At 36.1% G+C, this 24,027-nt stretch overlaps 1 protein-coding gene across 3 annotated transcripts in view; it reads left to right on the forward strand.

The window, feature by feature from the left end:
* LOC115219036 overlaps window positions 1–24,027 on the forward strand; it is a 72,075-nt gene that overhangs the window by 42,532 nt on the left and 5,516 nt on the right. The window contains exons 19-31 of one of the 3 annotated variants that reach the window (XM_036508701.1): window positions 526–717; window positions 970–1,145; window positions 1,233–1,312; window positions 2,607–2,920; window positions 4,267–4,359; window positions 6,302–6,409; window positions 7,447–7,524; window positions 8,784–8,895; window positions 11,343–11,455; window positions 14,361–14,546; window positions 20,005–20,085; window positions 21,850–21,915; window positions 22,507–22,587. In XM_036508701.1, the coding sequence (XP_036364594.1) occupies window positions 526–717; window positions 970–1,145; window positions 1,233–1,312; window positions 2,607–2,920; window positions 4,267–4,359; window positions 6,302–6,409; window positions 7,447–7,524; window positions 8,784–8,895; window positions 11,343–11,455; window positions 14,361–14,546; window positions 20,005–20,085; window positions 21,850–21,915; window positions 22,507–22,587 (1,680 nt within the window). Of the gene's footprint in view, window positions 1–525; window positions 718–969; window positions 1,313–2,606; window positions 2,921–4,266; window positions 4,360–6,301; window positions 6,410–7,446; window positions 7,525–8,783; window positions 8,896–11,342; window positions 11,456–14,360; window positions 14,547–20,004; window positions 20,086–21,849; window positions 21,916–22,506; window positions 22,588–24,027 lie in introns of all 3 variants that reach the window. The other 2 variants (XM_029789082.2, XM_036508702.1) reach the window with 2 other exon arrangements.

Consider the following 24,027-nt stretch of genomic DNA (forward strand, 5'->3'; position numbering starts at 1 on the left):
ATAAGTCCCGGGGTTGAGTTGCTCGATTAAAGGCGGTGCTTCAGCATGGCCGCAGTCAAATGACTGAAACAAGTAAAAGAGTAAAAAGAGTAATATATACATACATACATACGTACATACATGCATTCATATATACGTATGTACAAATATATATGTAGCCAGGCAAACTGACAAACAGACAAACAAACAAACAAAGTCAGATGTAATTGCAAGAGAGGAGACTTTGCTGGTCTGGACATGTTGCATGTGAAGTATGATAAATGGGTAAGGAAGAACCGAGAAATCCAAGTGGAAGGGACTGGCAGATGAAGAATATGAGCAGGGGGAAATATGGTGAAGGTGGGTCTCAGGAAAGTGAATCTTGTGAAGGAGGTGAAAGAAGGATAGCAACAAATGGTGAATTACTGCGATGGAGCAGACTTGACTGACCTATGGAAAAGTGGACGTGGCGGAGGTGGCAACGATGACGATGACGTTCATAAACCTTTCTTGGAAATAAATTGTTAAACATTTGTTTACTTTCAGTTTAAACCTGAATTATTTTCTGTTGTTGAGAAAAGCAATGAAATGTGTGGCAAAAGCTGTGTTCCTCAGTTGATGGGTTGGAAGCATGTCCTCAGCTCAGTGGTCAGCAATGCTGAAGTAATCTCTTTGGCAAACTCCAAAACTCACCCTTTACTTTCAATGATGCCAACAAACTCTTTGCTTATGTCGCAGGTGAGTGATGCCATCTGTTGCTTAGTTTTACTTATTTCTTCCAAGTTCCTTCAAAAATTGCAATTAATTCTAAATTACTATGTAAATGGCTGTGTGGTGATGAAGTTTGCTTTACCATCAGATAGTTCTGGGTTCAATCCCACAGCACTGCACATTGGCTAATTTTTCAATAAAATTTCAATAAAATATTTATATTGTAGACATTTGTGTTGCCATGTTTAATTTTCCTTCTTAAATATTTCCGTTGTTTAGAAAGAGATGGAACTGATTCTAAAATCCAAGCAGAAACAAGAAGACAAAGATGAAACATTCCAGAGATTATGTAAAGAAGCTGTTATCAGAAATTGTTGTAGATCTAATTCTTCTTATAACCAAATATCTGCAAGTTCTTTACATCTAGCTTTTAAGATGGAATCTAGTCTGCCCAGGTTAGTTTTGGATAAGATTTCAATATCAGACTCAACCGATGAACATTCGACCACAAATAGTGTGATATCTGTTTCTTCTTCATCTAGTGAAGATGAATTAGTCAAAGAGAGTAACCAAGTCTGGAAACAGTTCCTGCAGAGTAAAGCAACTCCTTCAGATGAAGAAGGTGATTCACTTTTTAAATATTTCCTTTTTTTTTAATATATTTTTATTGTTCAGTGCATGCAGAGCAAAGAGATGTATATACAGATATATATATATATATACATATACAGAAAGATGTATATACAGAAATGTATATACAAAGATATATATATACAAAGAGATGTGTATACAGAGAGATGTATATATAGAGATGTATATACAGAGAGAGAGATATATATATACAGAGAGATGTATACACAGAGAGATGTATATACAGAGAGATGTATATACAGATATATATATATATATATACATACAGAGAGATGTATATACAGATATGTATATACAAAGACAGGAACCTTGAACAAAATTTTTATTACAGGTCTTTATGTTCTATATTCTCTGAGAAAAATTGGATTAAACTGTACAATTTTCTTGTTTCTGTTTTTACGTTGGGGAGCTAAATGTGTGTGTGTGTGTGTGTGTGTATAAAGCGATGAAACTATATATCAGTGATGGTACCCCAAAAATATACCCAGGACACCCTGTAAAGTAGTTGGCAAATGAGAATGCATAGAGTTCTGAAGCCCCTTTATTCATGACACTAGTATTAGTGTCATGAAAAATTACTCTGTAAAGTGGTTGGCTATAGGAAGGGCTTCCAGTTGTAGGGACCAAAACCAAATGACACATACAAACACCATTCTATGGAAGCAGCAGTTCCCAACAAGGAATTACTTGCACCACAATGACTCTTTTAATCCATGCCAACACAGAAGTCATATGGTAAATGGCTGCTGCTGCTGCTGCTAACTGTGGTGGTGGTGGTGGTGGCAGCAGCATACAGTATATGCAATAACATTTCATCATTAATATATTAAATATATCAAAGATATATTAAATAGATAAAGAATATATATATGAAATATATAACAGTTTTTTTTTAATAATATATAATGAAGTTGTGTGGAGGCATGGAGGGAGACATTGGGACCAGAATCAAGGGTGGGAGAGTAACATCAGGACCAGAAAGAAGGAGAAATGACATTGGGGTCAAGAAGCAGGACATTTGAACAGCCTGTTTCTTTGTCGAGATATTGAAGGGAACGGATATGCGGAGGATATCTCTAGAAGGAGAGCAGTTTCTGGCCAGAGACAGGGGTTGTGTACACGTGTGGGTATGACCATTGAGTTCTGCTGGTCCTTATGAAGCAAAGCTGGACATTCTGTTCTGGTCTTGGGGTAACAGTGTCTCTACTTTTGCTCTTCCTTGTTCATATTTTTGCTCATCTTTTCTATTCATTTTTTTTAAACAGAAGCATATCACCAAACACCCTCCCACAAATGCAACCATTCTACTGCCAAATCAACTTATACAAATGCAGATTCTTCAACCCAGAAAAGTCGGATTCAGTTATGTTTTGCTGCCGATTATGCTTCACTTCCCAAAGAAGAACAATTTGCTGTGTTTTTACCCATGTCCAGTTCTGTTATTGATATTATTACTCAACTAAATAGATTTCTTCATCTTGGAAAATACTGGCATCAAAGACTCTGTACCTCTCTCTCATCATGTAGCAAGTCTTGGATGAACTCTGGAACCATGGATTTGTACAATACTTTTCTGGAAGTAAGTAATTTTTTCAGTTTTTTGCATCTTGCATTGTGATGATCTTAATACAGTTTATTTATGGTTTAATAAGGAAAAAGGGCAGTGGCCATGATTCTTTGCAGAACTTCCAAGATTTTGGAGAGAAAGACTGGAGACTTAGTCTGGGTGCTGGCAATAGAGTAGACTCTACTAGTCAAGGACCAGGTGGGGTTGTTGAAGTGGGTGAAAACAGAGTGGACACCACAACAGATACTGTCCCACTGTTTTGTGTATCTTCCTTTAACTTAGCAGTTTATCAAGAAGAGACCAACAGAATACTTAAAATAATTACTTGGGTTGATTTACTTGACTAAAGCCTTCAAGACAGTGCCCCAGCATGGTCACAGTCCAATGGATGTGTAGCAAGTCGTAAAAGGTGGTAATATGATGTAATGGTCATGTTGCCCGAACAAGTATAATTGTTGGTCTCCCATTGGTTAAAATTACTGCCCCTATTTGAATTCCTAACTTTTGTCAAAGAGAATTCTTTCACGAAATACAGTTCTTAGAATTCAGGTATGAGCAGTTAAAAAACCCCTGATTTTTGGGAAATTGATCAGTGATCGTTGGTTGTCAATAGACTCCATGGCACTCACTCCTTTGAGATATTGGCTATTTTTATGCCATGCCTATTACTTAAATCCAACAAGACTTATTTGAATAGTTGTGTAAAGTCTGATAGTTTAGTATGAAAGAATTAGCTAGTATAAAATTTATTAACTCTCTGTGACAAATTGCTCTTCTTCTAAATGTATTGTAAATATTAAATGTACATAAATAAACCAATGAAGTAAATATTTTCTCTTTCTTCATTTTTTTCAATCTGTTAATGAAATTTATTCCTACAACTATGAAACTGTTTTTTATAGTGGTGAAAAAGAACACAAACTTATCTTCAACATACATGCACATTCAACATGTCCGTTAAGCATCTTGATATATATTTCACTATGGCATTTATGTAGCTTGAGTTAAGATTTATGTATAGTGATAACACATATCATTAAGTTATAAGTGATGGGTTTATAATATAGATTGCTACTCAAGAAATAAAATATATAAATAAGATAAAACACCCTTATAAAATGGTACCCGATCACCGTTATAAATGAAACCAAAAAATAAGGGAATAAAATCATCTGTTGAACCATGATATTTAAATGTGGTGCTTAGAGTATCATTTGAAACCTTACCGGTTATTCTAGGAAATTGCTTCAAGTTCTCAAAGTCTTATTCTCATTATGTTTACTGTTATTGTCAATATATTTTCTGTTGTTAATACTCATTAACATCAATTCTGAAAGTCATTCAATTTAATATTACAGTTTGGAATACTTTTGATTGTTAATTATGCTCGGAGTCTGTTAAAAATAGATGCAGTCAATTTTTTGAAAGAAAATCCAAAAGCTGGAATGAAAGTAAGTTTATCTTTCTCATTGAAATTTTGCTAATTGTGAATGTATTTTGTATTATTGTCTTTTGAAGCCAGCAAAAGCTTGCAGAATTATTAACACACTGGGCAAAATGCTTACAGAATTTTGTCTTTATGTTCTAAGTTCAAATTCTGTTGAGGTCAACTTTGCCTTTCATGGTTTTGGGGGTTGATGATGTACCAGTTGTGTGGTATCAGGAACAGTTCTGCTATTGGAAAATGTTGTGCTGACAAAGTTTATTGAGTGAAATTGGTATTTTGCAGACTGCTTAATAAGAACTGAATAATTCCAGGCACCTATTTGAAACCATTCTTGTATTGAAACAAGAATTCTGTTTATTTTCCATTTAGACAAAGTTGAAAGTTACCATTTTTGTATGGATTAGCAAAACTCTGAATTAATTAATAAATCTTAAAAGCAATAGATTGTGTCCTTCATGATATAAACGACACAACTTGTTGTTAAGAACATTTTAAGATACTGGTTTCAAATTTTAGCACAAGGCCAGCAGTTTTGGGGGCGGGGTAAGTCAATTTCAATGGGCTTCTTATTTTGTTGACCCTGAAAAGACGAAAGGCAAACTAGATTTTAGTGGAATTTGAACTTAGAATGTAAAGATAGATGAAATGCCACTAAGCACTTTGCCTGGCATACTAATAACGCCACCATCTCTCACCATTTTGTGATACTAAGATCAAAATTAGAAATAAAATAGAAGCACATGGTTCTGGGTTCAGTCCCACTGTTTGGCACCTTGGGCAAGTGTCTTCTACTATAGCCTCGGGCTGACCAAAGCCTCGTGAGTGGATTTGGTAGATAGAAACTGAAAGAAGACCATCGTGTATATATATATATATATATATAATATATATATATATATATGCCAGCACTGAGGCCGATGCCAGTGCTGAGCTGATACCAGCGCCGCCTTGACTGGCTTCCGTATCGGTGGCACATGAAAACCACCAACTGATCGTGGCCGTTGCCAGCCTCCCCTGGCACCTGTGCCGGTGGCATGTAAAAAGCGCCCACTACACTCACGGAGTGGTTGGCATTAGGAAGGGCTTCCAGCTGTAGAAGCACTGCCAGACCAGACTGGAGCCTGGTGCAGCCTCCTGGCTTCCCAGACCCCGGTCGAACTGTTGAACCCATGCTAGCATGGAAAATGGACGTTAAACGATGATGATGATGATGATGATGACGTGTGTGTGTGTGTCTGTGTTTGTATCCCCATCACCACTTGACTACTGGTGTGGGTGTGTTTACATCCCCATAACTTAGCAGTATGGCAAAAGACACCGATAGAATAAGTACCAGGATTAAAAAATAATTACTGGGGTCGATTCATTTGACTAAAAATTCAAGGTGGTGCTCCAGCATGGCCACAGTCTAATGACTGAAACAAGTAAAAGATAAGATATTTACATCTACACAGTTTTGATTGGTTGGTAGATGACTGGAGATCTGATTGGTTGAAATATAAGGAAGGTAATTAAAACATTTTCATTTCTAAAGATTACATTTAAAAAAATAAATAAATGTGCCCTTTTTAAAGCCTAGCCAGGCTCATGGGCCCAGTTTCTATGGTGTATTTGTTTCCCAGTCCATCGCAGCGTTACTCATTTTTGCCATCTGAGTGGACTGGAGCAACATGAAGTGAAGTGTTTTGCTCAAGGACACAACGCATCGTGCGGTCCAGGAATCGAAACCACAATCTTACGATCATGATGCTGACACCCTAACCACTAAGCTGCGGGCCTCCACAAAGATTACATTAACAACCCAAAAGAAATTGCAATTTCTAAAAAATTTAATTTTGTGAAGAATATGACTATGCTTCGGTCGCTGTAAGCAGCTGGCATGGATAATATTTCTCAACATTATTTGAAGGCTGAAATCTGCATGAAATCTATATTCTTCATTTCAGATTCCAAGTGACACAATTTTGAGAGATTCTGACCAACTTTTCAAGAATTTTGAAACGAAAAATTCACTTCTATACCAACAGTTCTCATCATTCTATTTTACAAAAAAAGTAAGTTTATTAATTTTGTTTTCATAAATTAGCTGTCAATTTCTTCAATTAATTCTCAACAAGCTTATTACATAATTTAAACCTTCATTACTTAACTGGATCCCTTCTTATGTAAACAAAATCCTTATTACATAAAATCCTTATTAACAACTTTGTCAATGAATCAGTTCTTTGAATAGACTTGGGTTTCTGAATTTTAAGTTAATAATCGAAGAGATACTGTTATTAAGTGGAATGGTAAATAATTGGAGAGGGTAATGGTAACAATGTTTCAGAGACTTTCTTCAGCTGTGAAGGGATTTTGTTTGCCCAATGAAAAGAACATATCCTAGACATCAATAATTGCAATGAACAATTTTTCTAAATCTTTTTTGAAATTCAATAACCTCAGATGCACAGAAATGTGTGAGAACACAATCTGGAAGACTCTAGGGAGGTGTCAGTGTTAGGAGGGGAGTCAGTCTTAATTTAAAGGGAAGGGTCTAATAAGCTAAACTGACAAAAATATTGAATGCAATTAAATCAGGATTAAATACAATTAAACTTGTCTTTGACCTGGTTCTCTCCAGAAATTCTTCTCATAAACTCTGCTGAACATTCCTTCTAAACCAAAGATGGCTTTGGTCAAGTGGCATGAGAATTTCTTTTCAGTAGATGAAGAATCATCATCATCATTTAACATCCATTTCCCATGCTGGCACATGGCTTGGATGGTTTGACATGTGATGCCTAGGCCAGCAGGGCTGCACCAGACTCCAATTATCTGCTTGGCAGGGTTTCTACAGCTGGATGCCCTCCCTAATGCCAGCCACTTTACAGAGTGTACTGGGTGCTTTTTACATGGCACCGGCACAGGTGCTCCTCACATGATGTTGGTAGATGCAAGAATCACTTTAAAGATAGTTTCATAATTTCATCGGAAGGTTTCTAAATCTTCACGAAGATCTGCGGGTGGTCACACTTAGGCTGTCATAAGTGTTTTAAATACTGCTTGAATAAAACAATTTCTCAATAATTTAATATTTCTTAAAATGTAGGTTGAAACCAGAGAGAAAATCCTCACAGAAATACAACACTTGATTGAAATGGTAGTAAAAGATCGTTATTCTAAACAGGTAACTTTTTATATTCTTCATATATGTGACCGTCTCCACAGAATTACATTTGTAGCAGAATTTTAGGCCCAACAATTATTAACAATTACTAAAATTTTCTCCATAACTGTAGCTTGGAGCTGGAATTAAAACATATTCAAGACCATTCTAGCACTCACAATCAAAATATCAACATTTTCAGTTGTGTAATAATATGAAATTAGTTACCCAACATACTAAGAAATAAGCATACTCAATTTCATTTACACCAAATAATTTAGGAAGATGACTGGGTTATTTCCCTTGGCTATATATAAGGATCCATTCCAGGGGACCTATTATCGATTTTTTTTTTCAACAATCTGAGTATGCCATGAGGTTTCCAAACATGAGTTCTACTCACTGATGGGAACCACTGATCTAGATCATTCATTTTAAAAGAGAAAGTTTCATCAAAATCGATAAAACGATGTAGGAGGACTTAGCTAACAACTCCACAAACATATCCACAGATAGAATTTCCCATATATGTAGTAGATATATATATATGAGATTTTGAATTTAATTCACAGACTCCCCACCCCCTGCCCCAGTACTACCTTTGCGCACCGCCAGGAGTCCGAAGACCCCAGGTTGGGAACCATTGATCTAGATTGAAACCTTCCATCAAAATTTCATATTAATTTAGGTTTCAAACACCAGCTAAATATAATTAATTTTCTAAATTCTTCATTATTTTCAAAAGTAATTGAAAGAAAGGCAGTGGCTACCCACTGAAATGTGGTTAGGAAATGGTTAAGGAATTTTATCTTCCAAATAAAAGATAAAATATGGTTAAGGAATTTTATCTTCCAAATAAGAGATAGAATTGTAACAAAATCACCATTCCAATTATCTGTTTGGTGGAATGAAACAGCAATTTTGCAGGATGCCTTCAAATAGAGTAATTCTGAGCAGCTTTACAAACCATTATTGTCTTGGAACTTCTATGGTTGGAATGAGAATGATATATCCAGAAACCTGGGTCCGTGTGTATCACGTCAGGCTGGAGATGGGAACGATGACTTCCCTTTGCAAATACTGATAGGGCACAGATAGTGTGTCAATAGCCAGCTGGAGGAGATGTCTTCCTGGGACTACAAGCTACAGTAGCATCAACCCTTAAGGGTTAGCCACATTTAGGTGGAAAATATACTTCATGATGTCGTGCAGCTACTGTTTATACCTCGTTCAGAGATTTATTATTAATAATTATAATGATAATGGCTTTTCTTTTTCAGTTATGTGTCCGGTTAAACAATCTGTCAATGCTGGTGAAGTTGATGTCAGTATATTGTGAATCTCTTACACGTATCTTCCATGTGAAGAAAATAAAAATCTCTTTAAATTCTGGTAAAATATTTCCTTATTGATTTCTATATATTCAGTTGTTTTTCTTATTCTTAAAACTCATAAAACTATTCAACAGACATTTATGCTTTCCTGGTGAGATCCACTAACAGTGAAACATGTCCACAGTTATTACACTCCCTGCTTACAAAGATCAGATTTTCCCATTAACCCTTTACTGTTCAAATTAATATGTCAAAAGTAATCCTTATTCATTTACATATTTAAAAATCAATCTGGTATTATCTTGTAGCTTCAAGATTTGAAAGATGTAATTGTTTATTTTTAGAATGACATTGCAGGGTAGGTGTGAGATACTGGTTCTGGCCAGTCTGAGCATAAAATGAGTAGAATATTTAGGCCAGATATAGCCGGTTTAAACACTAAAGGGTTAAACTTAAATATTAAATTTCCTGTGAAATTAATACTTAAATTTTTGAAATTATGTCCATTTTTGGGGGAGTCATTAACATCTGCCATTAGATGTCTTTTTCTCTTATTACATGACACTTTTATTCAATGTGAACTTTATTATGTATATCATTTAATATCTTTTCACCTACACTACCAATCATATAGTTATCATCAAACTCCTTGACATTTAACTAATTAGTAGTCTGTATTTCAAGAAAGGTTTCATATAAGCCAAATTTTAGGGAGTTGTGCAAATTATCTGTAATGTTATATATAAGTGGAGGCACATGGCCTAATGGTTAGAGCAGCGAACTCGCTGTCGAGGGATCACAAGTTCGAATCTTGAATCTCGGGCGATGTGTGTGTTTATGAGCGAAACACTTAAGCTCCACGCGGCTCTGGCAGAAAGTAATGGTGAGCTTCTGCTGACTCTTTCGCCACAACTTTCTCTCTTAAATGGCAGTGCCCTAGCATGGCCACAGCTCGTGAGCTGAAACTAGATGAAAATATTGGTATATTGTTGTTGTCAACCTGCTGAATTCTTGCAAAATCTTCCATACCAAAATGAGATTTTGATCAAGATTTTAATTTGATTACAAACACTTTAGTGTGGGTGTTTTCAGATGGTTTAGCTTTAAAATGGTTTCAATACCCAGATCTGGAGACATATCACATACATGCCAAGAGAGAGAGAGGGAAAATTTATTAAATTACTAAAACATGAACTTTAATAATTTCAAACATTTTAAATTGAATTCTGATTAAGAATATTTCAATTTTATTTTCTGGAATTAAATAAAACAATTGAATTTACAAAATTATTTTAATTCCACAAACAAAAAAAATCATCGTATGGTGTTAAATAAAACAATTTTTCACTTAAAAAACAAATGTTCACCTGTTAACCCTTTTGATACCAACCCAGCTGAAACCAGCTCTGGCTCTGTAGTACAAATGTCTTATTTTCAAAAATTCTGAACTGAAATCTTCCAGCAAACCCTTGTCATAATTTACATTCCTAACACTAGCTGAATGATAACTAAGTTATTTTACTAAATTCTTTGTTATATTTAAAGTAATTGAAAGAAACAGAGTATCTCAACAGAAATACAGTAACGAAAGGGTTAAAATGACCAATGGCTTGGAGCCCATCAGAGACCTTTTCACTTTTCTCTCCTAAACTGTTTCTTCCCATCTCCATCTGTTTATGTTAAATTCAGCAGAATTTATTTTACTTCTAATTTAAAATTTATTTAGAAAAATATATTCCAGCAGAGTATGGAGTTAATGTTTGATATACAATTGATTTATTATAATTTCATGATCTGAGGTGTCTTATAGTCATTTTAGGTTTAATCAAAACATGTATAGGCCTTGTGAATTATAGAAGTGTGTATATGTTAGTTGTATGTATTTTAAATGTATTAGATTTGTATGTGTTATATAATAATAATAATAATAATAATATAATAATAATAATAATAATGAAATTATTGTATACAGTGCTCAGGTGCACCACAACTTGTGAAAAAGTGCGTATAAAGTATATGCAGTAATGTACAAATGTCTGGAAAGCGAACAGTGTATCAGTCAGATACATGCTTGTGTGTGTATGGAGGGGAGAATATCAGGTGCAGTGTTGGTGAATCTCAAGAAGCATGGAAGTTTTGAAGGATGCAGTGCTCTGACAACTAACAACTGATACCGGCAGTTTGTTCCATGCTTCAGCAACTCTCAGCATGAAAAAATGTTTCTGAAAGTCATGGGAGCCGTGCTGTTTTCTGTCTTTGTAAACATGTCCACCGGTGTTAGACAGGTGGAGTTTGAAAAGGTGCTCAGAGTTATTGTATTTATTTTATTGTTATTTATGTTATATGTGTATGTTAAATGTATGTGTGTGTATGCGTGCTTAAGATGGATATGTTACTTGCATGTATGTTAACTGTATGTGTATCTTAGATGCATGCAGGTGAGATGTATGTACATGTCAATTTTCATTTTAACAATTTGTGACATGAAATATTTTCTTTCATTAGAAACCCCAGAAAACTATTGTTGTAAACTACCCCATGTTGTTAACTGGTTGTGTCACTGTCAGGAAGAACTCTCCAAGATTTGGGTTACTCAATGCAAAATACTTGCTTCAATGGTAAAATTAACTTTATTTCATAAAATATTTATCATCATCATTATCATCATCATTTAACGTCCTTTGTCCATGCTGACATGGGTTAGACGGTTTGACTGGGCTGGCATGCTGGAAGGCTATGCCAGGCTCCAGTCTGATTTGGCATGGTTTTCTACAGCTGGATGCCCTTCGTAACACCGACCACTCCGAGAGTGTAATGGGTGGTTTTACGTGCCACTAGCATGGGTGCCATTTGTGTGACATCGGTATCTCCCACGACTGAGGTTTTGCTCAACTTGATGGGTCTTCTTCTCAAGCACAACATAATGCCAAAGGTCTTGGTCATTGCTTCCAAGATGCCCTACATTTGAAAGGAACATCATGTAAATTTAAACTGTAGAAGTGGTAAAAGATAGAAAAAAGCAAGAGACTGATAACAATAATCTACACCAGTCTCAGTTGTTCTCTGCAAAATCTTTATATTTCTCAGCACCCAATTTAGTTTACTAAGACTAGTGGTATTCATTTTGTCTCCATATCTAAACTAATTTGGGGACTAAAGGATAGTAACAAAGTATATTCGATTGGCTGGGAAATAACGAGTAATAACGAGTAAGGCAAAACCTTATAGAATAGGCAATTATAAATGTGACCTTTGTGTGGGAGTACTAGATTTTCAATTTTAAATTTACTCTTATAAACACCAGACACGAACAGGCCCTAAGATGGCTACACTTGAGAAAATAACCATTTAAATAATTTAAATAAACACAACTCACCATCTATAGTAATTATGCTAGTTATGATTATAATAATGAATAATATTTATGCTAATAATACTACTATTGATATTAATAATAATAATAACAATAATATCAATTGAGGGTATAAACGCAATATAAGTAGAATACCTCTGAATAAATAATGTACTCCATACAGCAACATGTAAACGAAACTGCTCCAATTAATAGAAATCTGAAAAAACCTTTTTAAAACGATGCTTTGAATTATAAGAAAAGCAGAGGTAAGACCAGAATAAGACCAGAATTTCATTGAATATAAAACATTCTTACGTTCAGCTGAATACCAACACAACACAAGACATTTGTTTGAATCAGTTCACTTTGAAAACATTGTGAGTGAGGGAACCTTGATGAAATTGTAATGACTAGGATGCATAATTGCATACAAAGCAATGTACACTCGCTGCAGTCAAAATGTGTGTTAGTCAGCTCTTTATGCTGGAGAAGACTTTTAAATAAAGAAGTTTTCGGATATGAAATTTCATATATGATAGATCGTTAGCCACTACACACATTTTTTTCTCTCCTTGTTTTTTTCTGTGTCCCTTTCTGTAGAAGAGCATAGGCTCGAAACTTAAAAGACTTTTCCAATTCCTGAGCATTATACTAATACATCTGTTTGTTTTGTACACCACCTATCTTCATCTTTTGTTTTTTCGTAAACTCTCCCTATATATATATATATATGTACACACACACATACATAATCATCATCATTTAATGTCCGTTTTCCATGCTGGCATGGGTTGGATGGTTCAGCTGGGGTCTGGGAAGCCATGAAGCCGCACCAGGCTCCAGTCTGATCTGGCAGTGTTTCTACAGTTGGATGCTCTTCCTAATGCCAACCACTGTGAGAGTGTAGTGGGTGCTTTTTACATGCCACTGGCACAGGGGCCAGAGGGGGCTGGCAACAACCACGGCACCGAAGCCAGTCAAAGCAGTGATATGTGTATGTGTGTGTGTATGTGTATCTATATCGCTGTCATTGGCGGCGGCAGCAGAAAGGATCGATGGGCCACACTTTCGTGGTCCGTATTTGTACTGAGGATAGCTTCCTTAATTCTTAGATTACTCAAATTTCTATCACCACAACTCAGCCTATTGCACCGACACAGATGAACAGGACACGTCCACTGAGCGAGATAACACTGACATCGAGTACTCCAGCACACCATCAACAACGAAATGCCTAGTCACAGACTTGAGTGGGTCACTCTCTCATGAAGAACTAGAACTTCTCAGTCTGGGCCCTAAATTTATCTTGAGTCAACAGCTGAACATGAAAATCTTATTCAACCTGGAAGCTAACTTTTGTCAAACAGCCTACCAACTCGAATGGCTATCAGTGATAAAGAAGAACAACACACTCGGCAAATTTCCCATGTACCAACTTGACCACCCACTCCACCCACCCCCAACCAACCGAAAACACAACTAGAAACTATCCAGACTGAAACAGTCTATCTCCAACATCTTAAGGAAGGAATCGAAAATAACTCCAAACTTAACCAAGGCACAATATGAAACACTGACCAAACTAAAAAACAATTTTGACACATCCTCTTTATTCTTCTGATATCTCTCCTACTGATTATCACATATTTGAATACTTTGAGCTTGCTATACGCAATAAAACATTCTTAAATAAAGAAGAGGTAATTGAAGCATTGAAACAGTTTATCATTGTAAAAGATGACAAATTCTTTGAAGATGGAATATATGACTTAGAGGAAAGTTGGATGAAGGTCATAAATGAACAAGGATCATATTTTGATTTGCTAGTCCTAGCTGGTGGGGGTGCTTGCCTCCCCTTTGCAAATATAAGGACACAGGAAATGTGTCAAAGCTGACAGGAAGCGTCGATGCTTCCTAGGGCTATATAGTGGTGGTATAATTCCCTTTATGGGACTGTCACATTATGTTGACTTTATACAACCACTCTATCGCTCCACCACCGCTCATGTCTCGTTGAGACATTTAGAAATTCAATATTTCTAATATATATTTTAAAACTTAAAAAACAATTTTAATGTTTCTTTTTTCAAATGCGGCATTTCATGTGAGAAAACCTAATATATATACACACACACACACAGACAATTGCTTTCTATATTTTTTAACAGGTTTCTCAGTTCCTCAGCAAATCTGTCAAAATGGTATTGTCTTCATGCGTGGAGAAGAGTGTTCTTGGAAGGAAGCTTGGTCCCCTGACGGCATACATTAACTGCTTACTGCAACAACTGCGTCAGTGGTTATATCCTTGCAGTTACAACCACGTCATTTCTTCCATTATTATTTCCGTATTACAGGTAAAAACTATTTGAAACATTTGATATCTTAATAATCGTTATTTGCTTAAGTATTTTTACAAATTATTTCATCAAACGATGTTAATTAACAGCAGTTATTTCCCTTGCATTTTATGTTCAGAATTAACCATTAAAACTAATCTTTCTCTCTCTCTCTCTCTCTCTCTCTCTTTCTCTCTTTCTTTTACACATGTAACTTTAGTTAATTAAAAATTTGGATTCACTGCATTATTAACTCCCTCTTAATACTAGTAACCCTTTCTCCTATAGGCACAAGGCTTGAAATTTTCAGGGAGAGAGCTAGTTGATTTCATTGCCCCCCCCCCAAGAGGTTGAAAGGCAAAGTTGACTGAAGTGGGATTTGAACTCATAATGTAAAGAGTTGGGTGAAATGCCACTGAACATTTTGTCTGGCACGCTAATGATTCTGCCAGTTTGCTACATTAATAATAATAATAATAAAAATAATAACTACCTGGACCTGTGAAAAATTCAAAAGGTTGCAAGATGTAATGAAAATTTTAGAAAAATAAAGAAGAAATAAGTGGAAATTTTACTGGTGAGTGTGTTAAAATATAAGGCACCAAAAGAGAATGACTCTCCCCAGACACAACAAAAAATGCTTCAACACACGAACTCACATAAAGAATCTTGCAAACCAAATCCAAAAATGAAATAAAAAAGTAAGCATCTATAAATTGTATGCTGGTGCCATGAGAAATGTTTTTATATTGTGACAGTTACAGAATATAGAAAGAAGTGTAAAACCAATAACTATATAATCCAACCAAAATATCTCAGTTACGCAGACGTAAACAGAATTACTATTTAGCCTTCGATACATTGTACATATGCAGAGAACCCACTTGGTTTAGTGGTGCGGAAATGAGTTGTAGCTGTAATTTAAAGGGGCCAGCCTTGTCATATTCTGTGTGAGGCTGAATCTCTGTGGAGTACTCAGCCACTTGTGGTAATGAAAAGTGAAAGTGACATCTAATACTTGCTGTAGTTATTTGTCTTTCATTTAACAATGTGTGTCTATTTATGTATCAACTTTTCTTTGGATCTATGTATCTACTGTCTCTCTCACTTTCTTTCTCTCTCATTTCCTCTGTGTCCCTTCTCTCTCTCACTTTTAATTTAACAATGTGTATATGCATCTATTTATCAACTTTTCTTTCGATCTATGCTTCTACTTTTCTTGCGATGTGATAAACATTTAAAAACACAAATCGAACACTGTCACCACTCACTGTCTCTTTCTCTCTTTCTCTCTCACTCTCTTTCTCTCTTACTTCCTCTCTGAAACATTTAAAAACACAAAATGAATGCCATCACCACTCAATGTCTCTTTCACTCTCTCTCTTTCTCTCTCACTCTTCCTCTTACTTCTTGACTTTCCTCCTCTCTCACTTTGCCACTCACTTCTTCTCTGAAGTAAGTGTGATACACACCACAGGTACGTACATACAAAAAGAACAATTTGGTGTATTAATATTATTGATAATCTTTTCTTCTATAAACACAAAGTCTGAAATTTGTGGGGAGGGGATAGTCAATCACATTGACCCCATTATGTGACTGGTACTTAATTTATCGATCCCAAAAGGATGAAAGGCAAAGTCGACCTCAGAGGAATTTGAACCCAGAACAGTCACTAAGCATTTCATCCAGCATGTTAACGATTCTGCTAGTCTGTGTCTGTATATGTATACAATAATGTATGTATATATACAGCAATCCTTCAACTATTGTAGGTGTCACGCTCCAACCCCCCCCCCCCCCCGCAATAGGTGAAAATCTGTGAAGTAGAAACATTATTGTACCATATATTTTAAAAATTATTTTTATAATTTGTATATATTTATTTTATTATAAATGCAAAACGACACCATGGAGGAATCGATGTAAGCTTAAATAATAAACTGTGATACGTGAACTATGATAGGTGAACCACAATAGGTGAACCACGATAGGTGAACCACGATAAGTGAACTGTGATAGGTGAACCGTGATATGGCGAGGGATTACTCTTACTCTCTTTTACTCTTTTACTTGTTTCAGTCATTTGACTGCGGCCATGCTGGAGCACCGCCTTTAATCGAGCAACTCGACCCTGGGACTTATTCTTTGTAAGCCCAGTACTTATTCTATCGGTCTCTTTTGCTGAACCGCTAAGTGACGGGGACATAAACACACCAGCATCGGTTGTCAAGCAATGCTAGGGGGACAAACACAAACATACACGCACACATATATATATATACATACTAGCAGTATCGCCCGGCGTTGCTCAGGTTTGTAAGGGAAATAACTATAAAGCATTTTTAGAGAGTTATAGCCAAAAAATAGCCAAAAAATGGAAAAAAAATGATGGTAAATTTTTTTTTTGAGAGTAATAAAAGGTTGAGTTGCGTCCCCTAGACAGTCTGTGGTTTGTTTTTTTTTATTCTCGACCCCATGTCGAATTTATCGATTTTTTTCAGAACTGGGGGAACTTTTCAAAATTTTCGCTGCGTTAGTTTTGAATTATGACATTGGGCTATGTGTGTGTCAAGTTTCATCAGAATCGGTTGAAAGCCGTGGTCAGGGTGAGGGTACGAGAAAACAGACACACAGAAACACGCACAGACAAACTGCCGTTTATATAGAGAGAGATATACGACGGGCTTCTTTCAGTTTCTGTCTACCAAATCCACTCACAAGGCTTTGGTCGGCCCGAGGCCATATTAGAGGACACTTGCCCAAGGTGCCACGCAGTGGGACTGAACCCTGAACCATGTGGTTGGTAGACAAGCTACTTACCACACAGCCACTCCTGCGCCTACTGTATATAATAATGTATATATATAATAATGTGTGTGTATATATAATAATATATAATAATAATAGGGCTGAGTCGATTACATTAACCCCAGTGCTCAACTGGTAATTAGTTTATTGAAAAGATGAAAGACACAGTCAACCTCATCGTAATTTGAGCTCAGAATGTTCGGAGCTGGAAGAAAAACCATTAAGGAATTTGTCCGGCATGCTAACAATTTTGCCAGTTGACCGCCTTGATAATAATGGTTTCCAATTTTGGCACAAGGCCAGCAATTTTGGGGGAGGGGCCAAGTTGATTACATCAACCCCAAGTTAATTGGTACCTATTTTATTGATCCCCACCCCAAGAGGATGAAAAGCAACGTCAACCTTAGTGGAATTTGACTCAGAATGTAAAGGCAAACAAAATTCTGCTAAGCATTTTGCCTGACATGCTAACGATTCTGTCTGCTGGCTCGTTTATGACCTTCGCAATAATAGTAATAATAAAATGAGGACGATAATGGTTTCTGACTTAGGTAGAAGGCCAGCATTTTTGAGTGGGACAGGGAGGGAGCAGGCAATAAAAGCTCAACTCAGTACTTCACTGCTATTTATTTTAGTGACCCCCCTACCACCACCACCACAACAGGGGGATAAAAAGCTATGTGAATCTTTGCGGAATTTTATCTTTAAATATAAATGGCCATAAATACCACAAGGCATTTTATTGTCTGTCACTGAAATAGTTCTCATCCCAACTCCTGGCTGGATGGTTCATTATTCAAGTCATGCTTTACATTGAATAGAGAAGAGGAAGTGGGGGTAGTGGGGCAGGGGGGAGTACAAGAAATACAAAAGAGAATTCACATAAGAAGTGCAGGATAAGTGCTTGGTGACAGGCAGTGAGTAAACAGCACACATACACACACACACATGCATGTGTACATGCGCAATCACGCATGCATGGATACACGCATGCACATGCACTCAATCAGAGACACAGAAGAGGAGACAGTGTGAATGATATCAATTATGGGTGGAGTTTGGTAAATGAAAAAAAATTCAATTTCATTTTAAGCTAATAGTTATTCTTTTGAAAATTAGCATTCATTTCATCATTTTGTGTAAATTAGTGAAATTAATGAAAGTTAAATTACAATCATTGTTTATTTGTCATAAATCCTGATATTATCCATAATGGTAAATATATACTTCCAAAGTTACTCATCATATGACATGCAACACTCTAACACACGCACACACACATACATATATATATATGTATATATATATATACACACACACACACACATACATATATATATATATATATATATATATATATATATATATATATATATATATATATATATAATATATATATACCAGTCATTGTATGATGATGGGAGTAAATAAGAGGGACCTGTCTCTCTTGTCAGTTTGCAGCATCTGTATTTCTGGTGCTGAAGAGGAGATAACCACTCTGAAATGCTGAAATGCATACAACCACCAGTCAGATTAGGGAATGCTGCAAGCTGACTCACTGTATTTAAAAATCTATTTGTCTACAGCAAGAAATTTTCTCCACCATCACAAAATACAGTGAATAGCTTTCTTACTGGTTCCAACATACCTCAAGCATATTGGAATTGGTAACAGGTTTGTCTATAAATAATAACTGGCACTCCATCTGTTACAATGACAAAGGTTCCAGCTGATCTGATCAATGGAACAGCTTGCTCAGGAAATTAATGTGTGTGTGGCTGAGTATTCCACAGACACATGTACCCTTGACGTAGTTCTCAGATTCAGTGTGACACAGAATGTGACGAGGCTGGCCTCCTTTGAATTACAGGTGCAGATCATTTTTGCCAACTGAGTGGACTAAAGTGTCTTGCTCAAGGACCTTGTGACCTTAACCACTAAACTTGAGCACCATCTGAGCGTGATCGTTGCAAGAGCGGCTAACTGGATTCCGTGCCGGAGCATGTAGGAGGCACCATTTGAGCGTGATCGTTACCAGCATCGCCTTACTGGCACCTATGCCATTGATGTGTGTAAAAAGATTCAAGCGAAGTCGTTGCCAGTATCGCCTGTCTGGCCCCCGTGCCAGTGGCACATAAAAGTACCCACTACACTCTCAGAGTGGTTAGCGCTAGGAAGGGCATCCAGCTATAGAAACTCTGCCAGATCAAGACTGGAGCCTGGTGCAGCCATCTGGTTCACCAGCCGTCAGTCAAATTATCCAACCCATGCTAACATGGAAAGCAGATGTTAAATGATGGTGATGATATATATATATATATATATATATATATATATATTGAGAATTTACAAAAAAACAAAAAACAAAGACAGGTATATAAATAACAAACAGGTGTATTAGTTTAATGCTCGGGAAATGAGAAAAATCTTTTACATTTTGAGCCTATGCTCTTCGACGGAAAGGAACATGGAAATAAACATGTTTCCATCTATCAAATCCACTCCCAAGGCTTTGGTCAGCCTGAGGCTATAGTAGAAGACACTTGCCCAAGGTGCCACGCAGTGGGACTGAACCTTGAACCATGTGGTTCGTAAGCAAGCTACTTACCACACAGCCACTCCTACGCCTATATATATATATATATATCCATTTATCTTTTAACAGACATTATCAACTTATATTAAACAAATTCCAGAAATGCATCAAAGAGAAAAGATAATAAACACCATTTTGCAGTTAACGAAGGTAAGTTATTTACTAATTATTTAACAATTACTGAAAAAATTTGTATGCACCCATACTGTCAAATTCCATGTCAAACATAATTAATCCAGTGCCATCACTTTTATTTCTGGATTAGTAAATTTATTTAATTCCTTCTCTGTTATTAAAATATAAAAAAAGTATATTGTTACTCGTGTTTGACCCTAGTCAGAACCGAGAGTGAGATAGCCTGTGGTCAAAAACACTTAAGCCATGATCAGGATGACTGCAATCACAACGACCACCACAACCACCATTATCATCATTATCGTCATCACCATTATAATGTTCATTTTTCTGTGCTTGCATGGGTCAGATAGAATTCATTGAGACAGATTATCTACAGCTGGATGCTCTTCCTATCACCAACCCTTCCCTGTTTCCAAGCAATGATGGACACCACTTGTATGAGGTGGAACTCGTTTACAACTGTTGCATCATGTCAAAATGAGGAGACACAAATCACACGCACACACACACACACAAGTGTCTTCTTTTAGTTTCCATCTATCAAATTAACTCAAAAGACTTTGGCCAGCCTGGGGCTATAGTTGAAGATACTTGCCCAAAGTGCTGTGCAGTGGGACTGAACCTGAAACCATGGGGTTGGGATGCAAGCTTCTTAACCACACAGCTATGTTTGTATGTGTACAATGGTTTATGCATTGGAGCAATTATTATAACAATTGGATGATGATGATGACGACGATGACGATAATGATGATTTCTACCCTACCACAACCCACGAGTCAACATGGCAGCCTCTATACGGTCAAACTAATTGCTAGAAATAGAAGCTAAATGTCTCAAGTCACTCTCTACTACCTTAAAAAAATCCTAGAAAACATGGGATAAACTCTTATAAACTCTGTGGGTGAAATAAAGACAGGATGGTCAAAGCTGGAATGTCTTCGATTGTAGATATACTTAATCAGTACTGATCTGATTCCACTAACCACAAAATATGAGTGGTACCTGTCAGGTAGATCAGAACAGGTAAGTTAGATGTTTTGCTTTGAAGAAGGGAATGCTCCAGAATGACATTAATATGAAGAAACTTAAATTCTATAAACTGAAACCAATTATGAGAATTCTGAATTCAAGGAATCTTGTTGGTGGTGTTTGTCTGCAAGGTTCATCCAAAGGAAAAATATATTTCAGTAGAACATCAACAGCAACCTTTGTTAGATTTTGTGGGAAAGAAAGAAAAAAACCCTTTATTGAGATTGGGAAGAAGAAATAAAAGAAAAAGATGAAAAGGAAGCTGTGTGTGTATTATTTCAGTCTTTTCATATCAACCTGCCTAAGGCTGCTCTTGGCCCTTTGATATAAGTAGGGCCAGCTCAAGGTGCCGGTAATTTGGGCGGGTGCCTGGAGTGACATATGCTAGGAGGCACCAAAGAGAGTGTCACAAAGACAAGGAAATTTCCTTGACTGTCAGCTTGTTCACAGCAAAGTTTATCTTGCCTGGGGTGCCAGCAAATCTAGGTCCAGCCCTGGATATAAGACTGTGGTTTAAAGGGTTTATTTCAATAATGTAACAAAACTACATGTTAGAATCTTTTGTTAAATTTGATTCCAATTTAAGGGTGAGAAAGTCAATTTTGTAAATTACTTCAAAAATGGGATTATTTTGAAAATAAATTGAAGCCTAGAGAGAGTATCACTTGAAGACAATGAATTTGAAAGAGTTAAAAATTGTATCAAGACTGATGTGAACTAAATGGTTTTGCTATTTTCTGGCAGTTGTTGCAGGAAATGGTTTATTCTTTGACTGACCATCAGATTCAAGAGAGTCTTTTACAAAATACCGTAAGTTGTCATGTTTTATTCTTTCCTTTTTTTATTTTTCTTATAAAAAATCTTGACAAAATTGGGATCTTTTCGGTTTGAACGGCAGTTTTTTCTAGCAGTGTCATTTGAAATTGTCACCCATAATTATGACCCTAGTATCGATTTATTGCATTTCAATCTGTTTTAGGGTTAGGGTATCTTTTTTTCTTCACAAATGTAAATAAACCCAATCTGTTTCTTAAACGAGGAGCATATTCATACAGCACAGAATGTTTTTTTACCTCAATGGATGTCAGTGATTGGTTGAAATTGCAGAAATTGAAGAAAAAAAAACAACAAATATCTTACAAACTATAGAATTTTCTCAATAAAGCCAAGAGAAAAAGATGTTTTATAAACACATTCTACCAGTATACGAAGTTTAAAATTTTTTAGTTACCTAGAAATTATGTTAAAAATTGCCATTCAAACCGAAAAGATCCCAAAATTGAAGTGAACTAAATGAATGTAAAATCTCTTTAAATTTTGAATTTGTTGTTCAAAAAACCCCTAAAAAACAAAGAACTCCCTGCTTTGACAAATTCTGATCATTTTAAATGTTTATTCCAGAATGCCATTTCTTTTAAGTTGAATCTTCATTTAATGCCAACAATTAAACTGGCTCGACTTCTGTGGAGTATAAATGTCCAGGTAAGTAAACTGAGTGATAAATTTTTGCTTTGTAATTTGAGATAACGAGTAGCATTAATGAGTAGAGATAGGGTTGAGAGGAGACAGCAAGCAACCTCTCTTGTGCTAGTACCATAATAGATTCACCCAGTCCACTTTGTAAAGTGGTTGGTGTTAGGGAGGGCTTCTGGCCAGAAAAAACCTTCTAAAATAAAACGTACATGACATAACCCCTCTTCCTTCCCAGCACACCTAGGAGGGATGTAACTCCTAGTAAGGTCTCATTCTGACTGTGATGCTATGCCCAACCAACGTTGAAAGCAGATGTAAAATGATGATGATTTGGGGTTTAAATATCAGTTCTTGAGATTCTATTAAAATATATCTAAAATTGTCTACTGTATTTATTATCATTATCATTATTATTATTATTATTATTCAGTGGTCTTATTTTTATAATGTGCTTTCACTGCACTACCAAGCACAGCTCTGTGTGCCTTGGGTATGTGCTGTGGTTTGTTGTGGTTCTCTTATTTTCACTGTATTGGAAATGTTTTACGTAGCATGTATGTGCCTAGAAGTGCTATTTTCTGTGTGTTATATATACTGGTGTTTTTGTTATGTATTTGTCTGAATGTTTTTTTAATCATGCCTAATGCACCAACTATGATAGGAATTGTTTCTGTTTTTAGGCTCCACATTCAAGTTACCTCTATTCCCAGATTTTTGTATTTTGAAAGTTTCTCCATTTCTTTTAGAGATTATTATTATTATTATTAATTACATTCTGTGATTTTCATTGAAATTTTCTTATTCTAGAACCACAAGGTGGTATCAAAAACTTCCCAGATTAGTTATTTTTATTAAAAAATTAACTTATTTACCTAAGTTTTGATATAATCTACTTTGAAATAGTCACCTTGTCTCAGCATTCCTGTCACTTTTGGAATCTGGCCTGGAAGTCGTTTTCTGTGAGTCAAGGTCTGTCTGTAATTTACTCTTGGTCTCAACAATGTTGTTAAAAACAGCGACCTTTGAACTTCATTTTTTCATCTTGGAGTAGAGATAGAAGTCTGCAGGTGCTAAATCTTGCAAACAGGCCAGGTGCAGAAGCGATCCCATACTATTTTTCACAAGAAACTCATGAGTGAGACAAGCGTGGTGACAGGATGCATTGTTGTTGTGAAGAATCTAATTCTTCCCACTCCAAGATCTGGTCATTTTCTCTGATGTCCTCCCTCAAACATTGCAAAACATCATTGATTGTCCTCTGACGATCCTCATGCACAAAGCTGATGAATTTTCTCCACATTTCTAGGAGTGACACTCGTGGCAGGTCTTCCAGATTGCTCACCATCTTCCAGGGATGTTCTTCTGCTTTTTAAGCACCTGTGCCACTTGAAACATTGCATACAACCCATTGCCTCATCAATATAAGCTTGCCAAGGCATGCTCAATGTG

Source organism: Octopus sinensis, linkage group LG14, assembly GCF_006345805.1.
Source record: "Octopus sinensis linkage group LG14, ASM634580v1, whole genome shotgun sequence".
In the NCBI taxonomy this organism is placed as follows: Eukaryota; Metazoa; Mollusca; class Cephalopoda; order Octopoda; family Octopodidae; genus Octopus; species Octopus sinensis.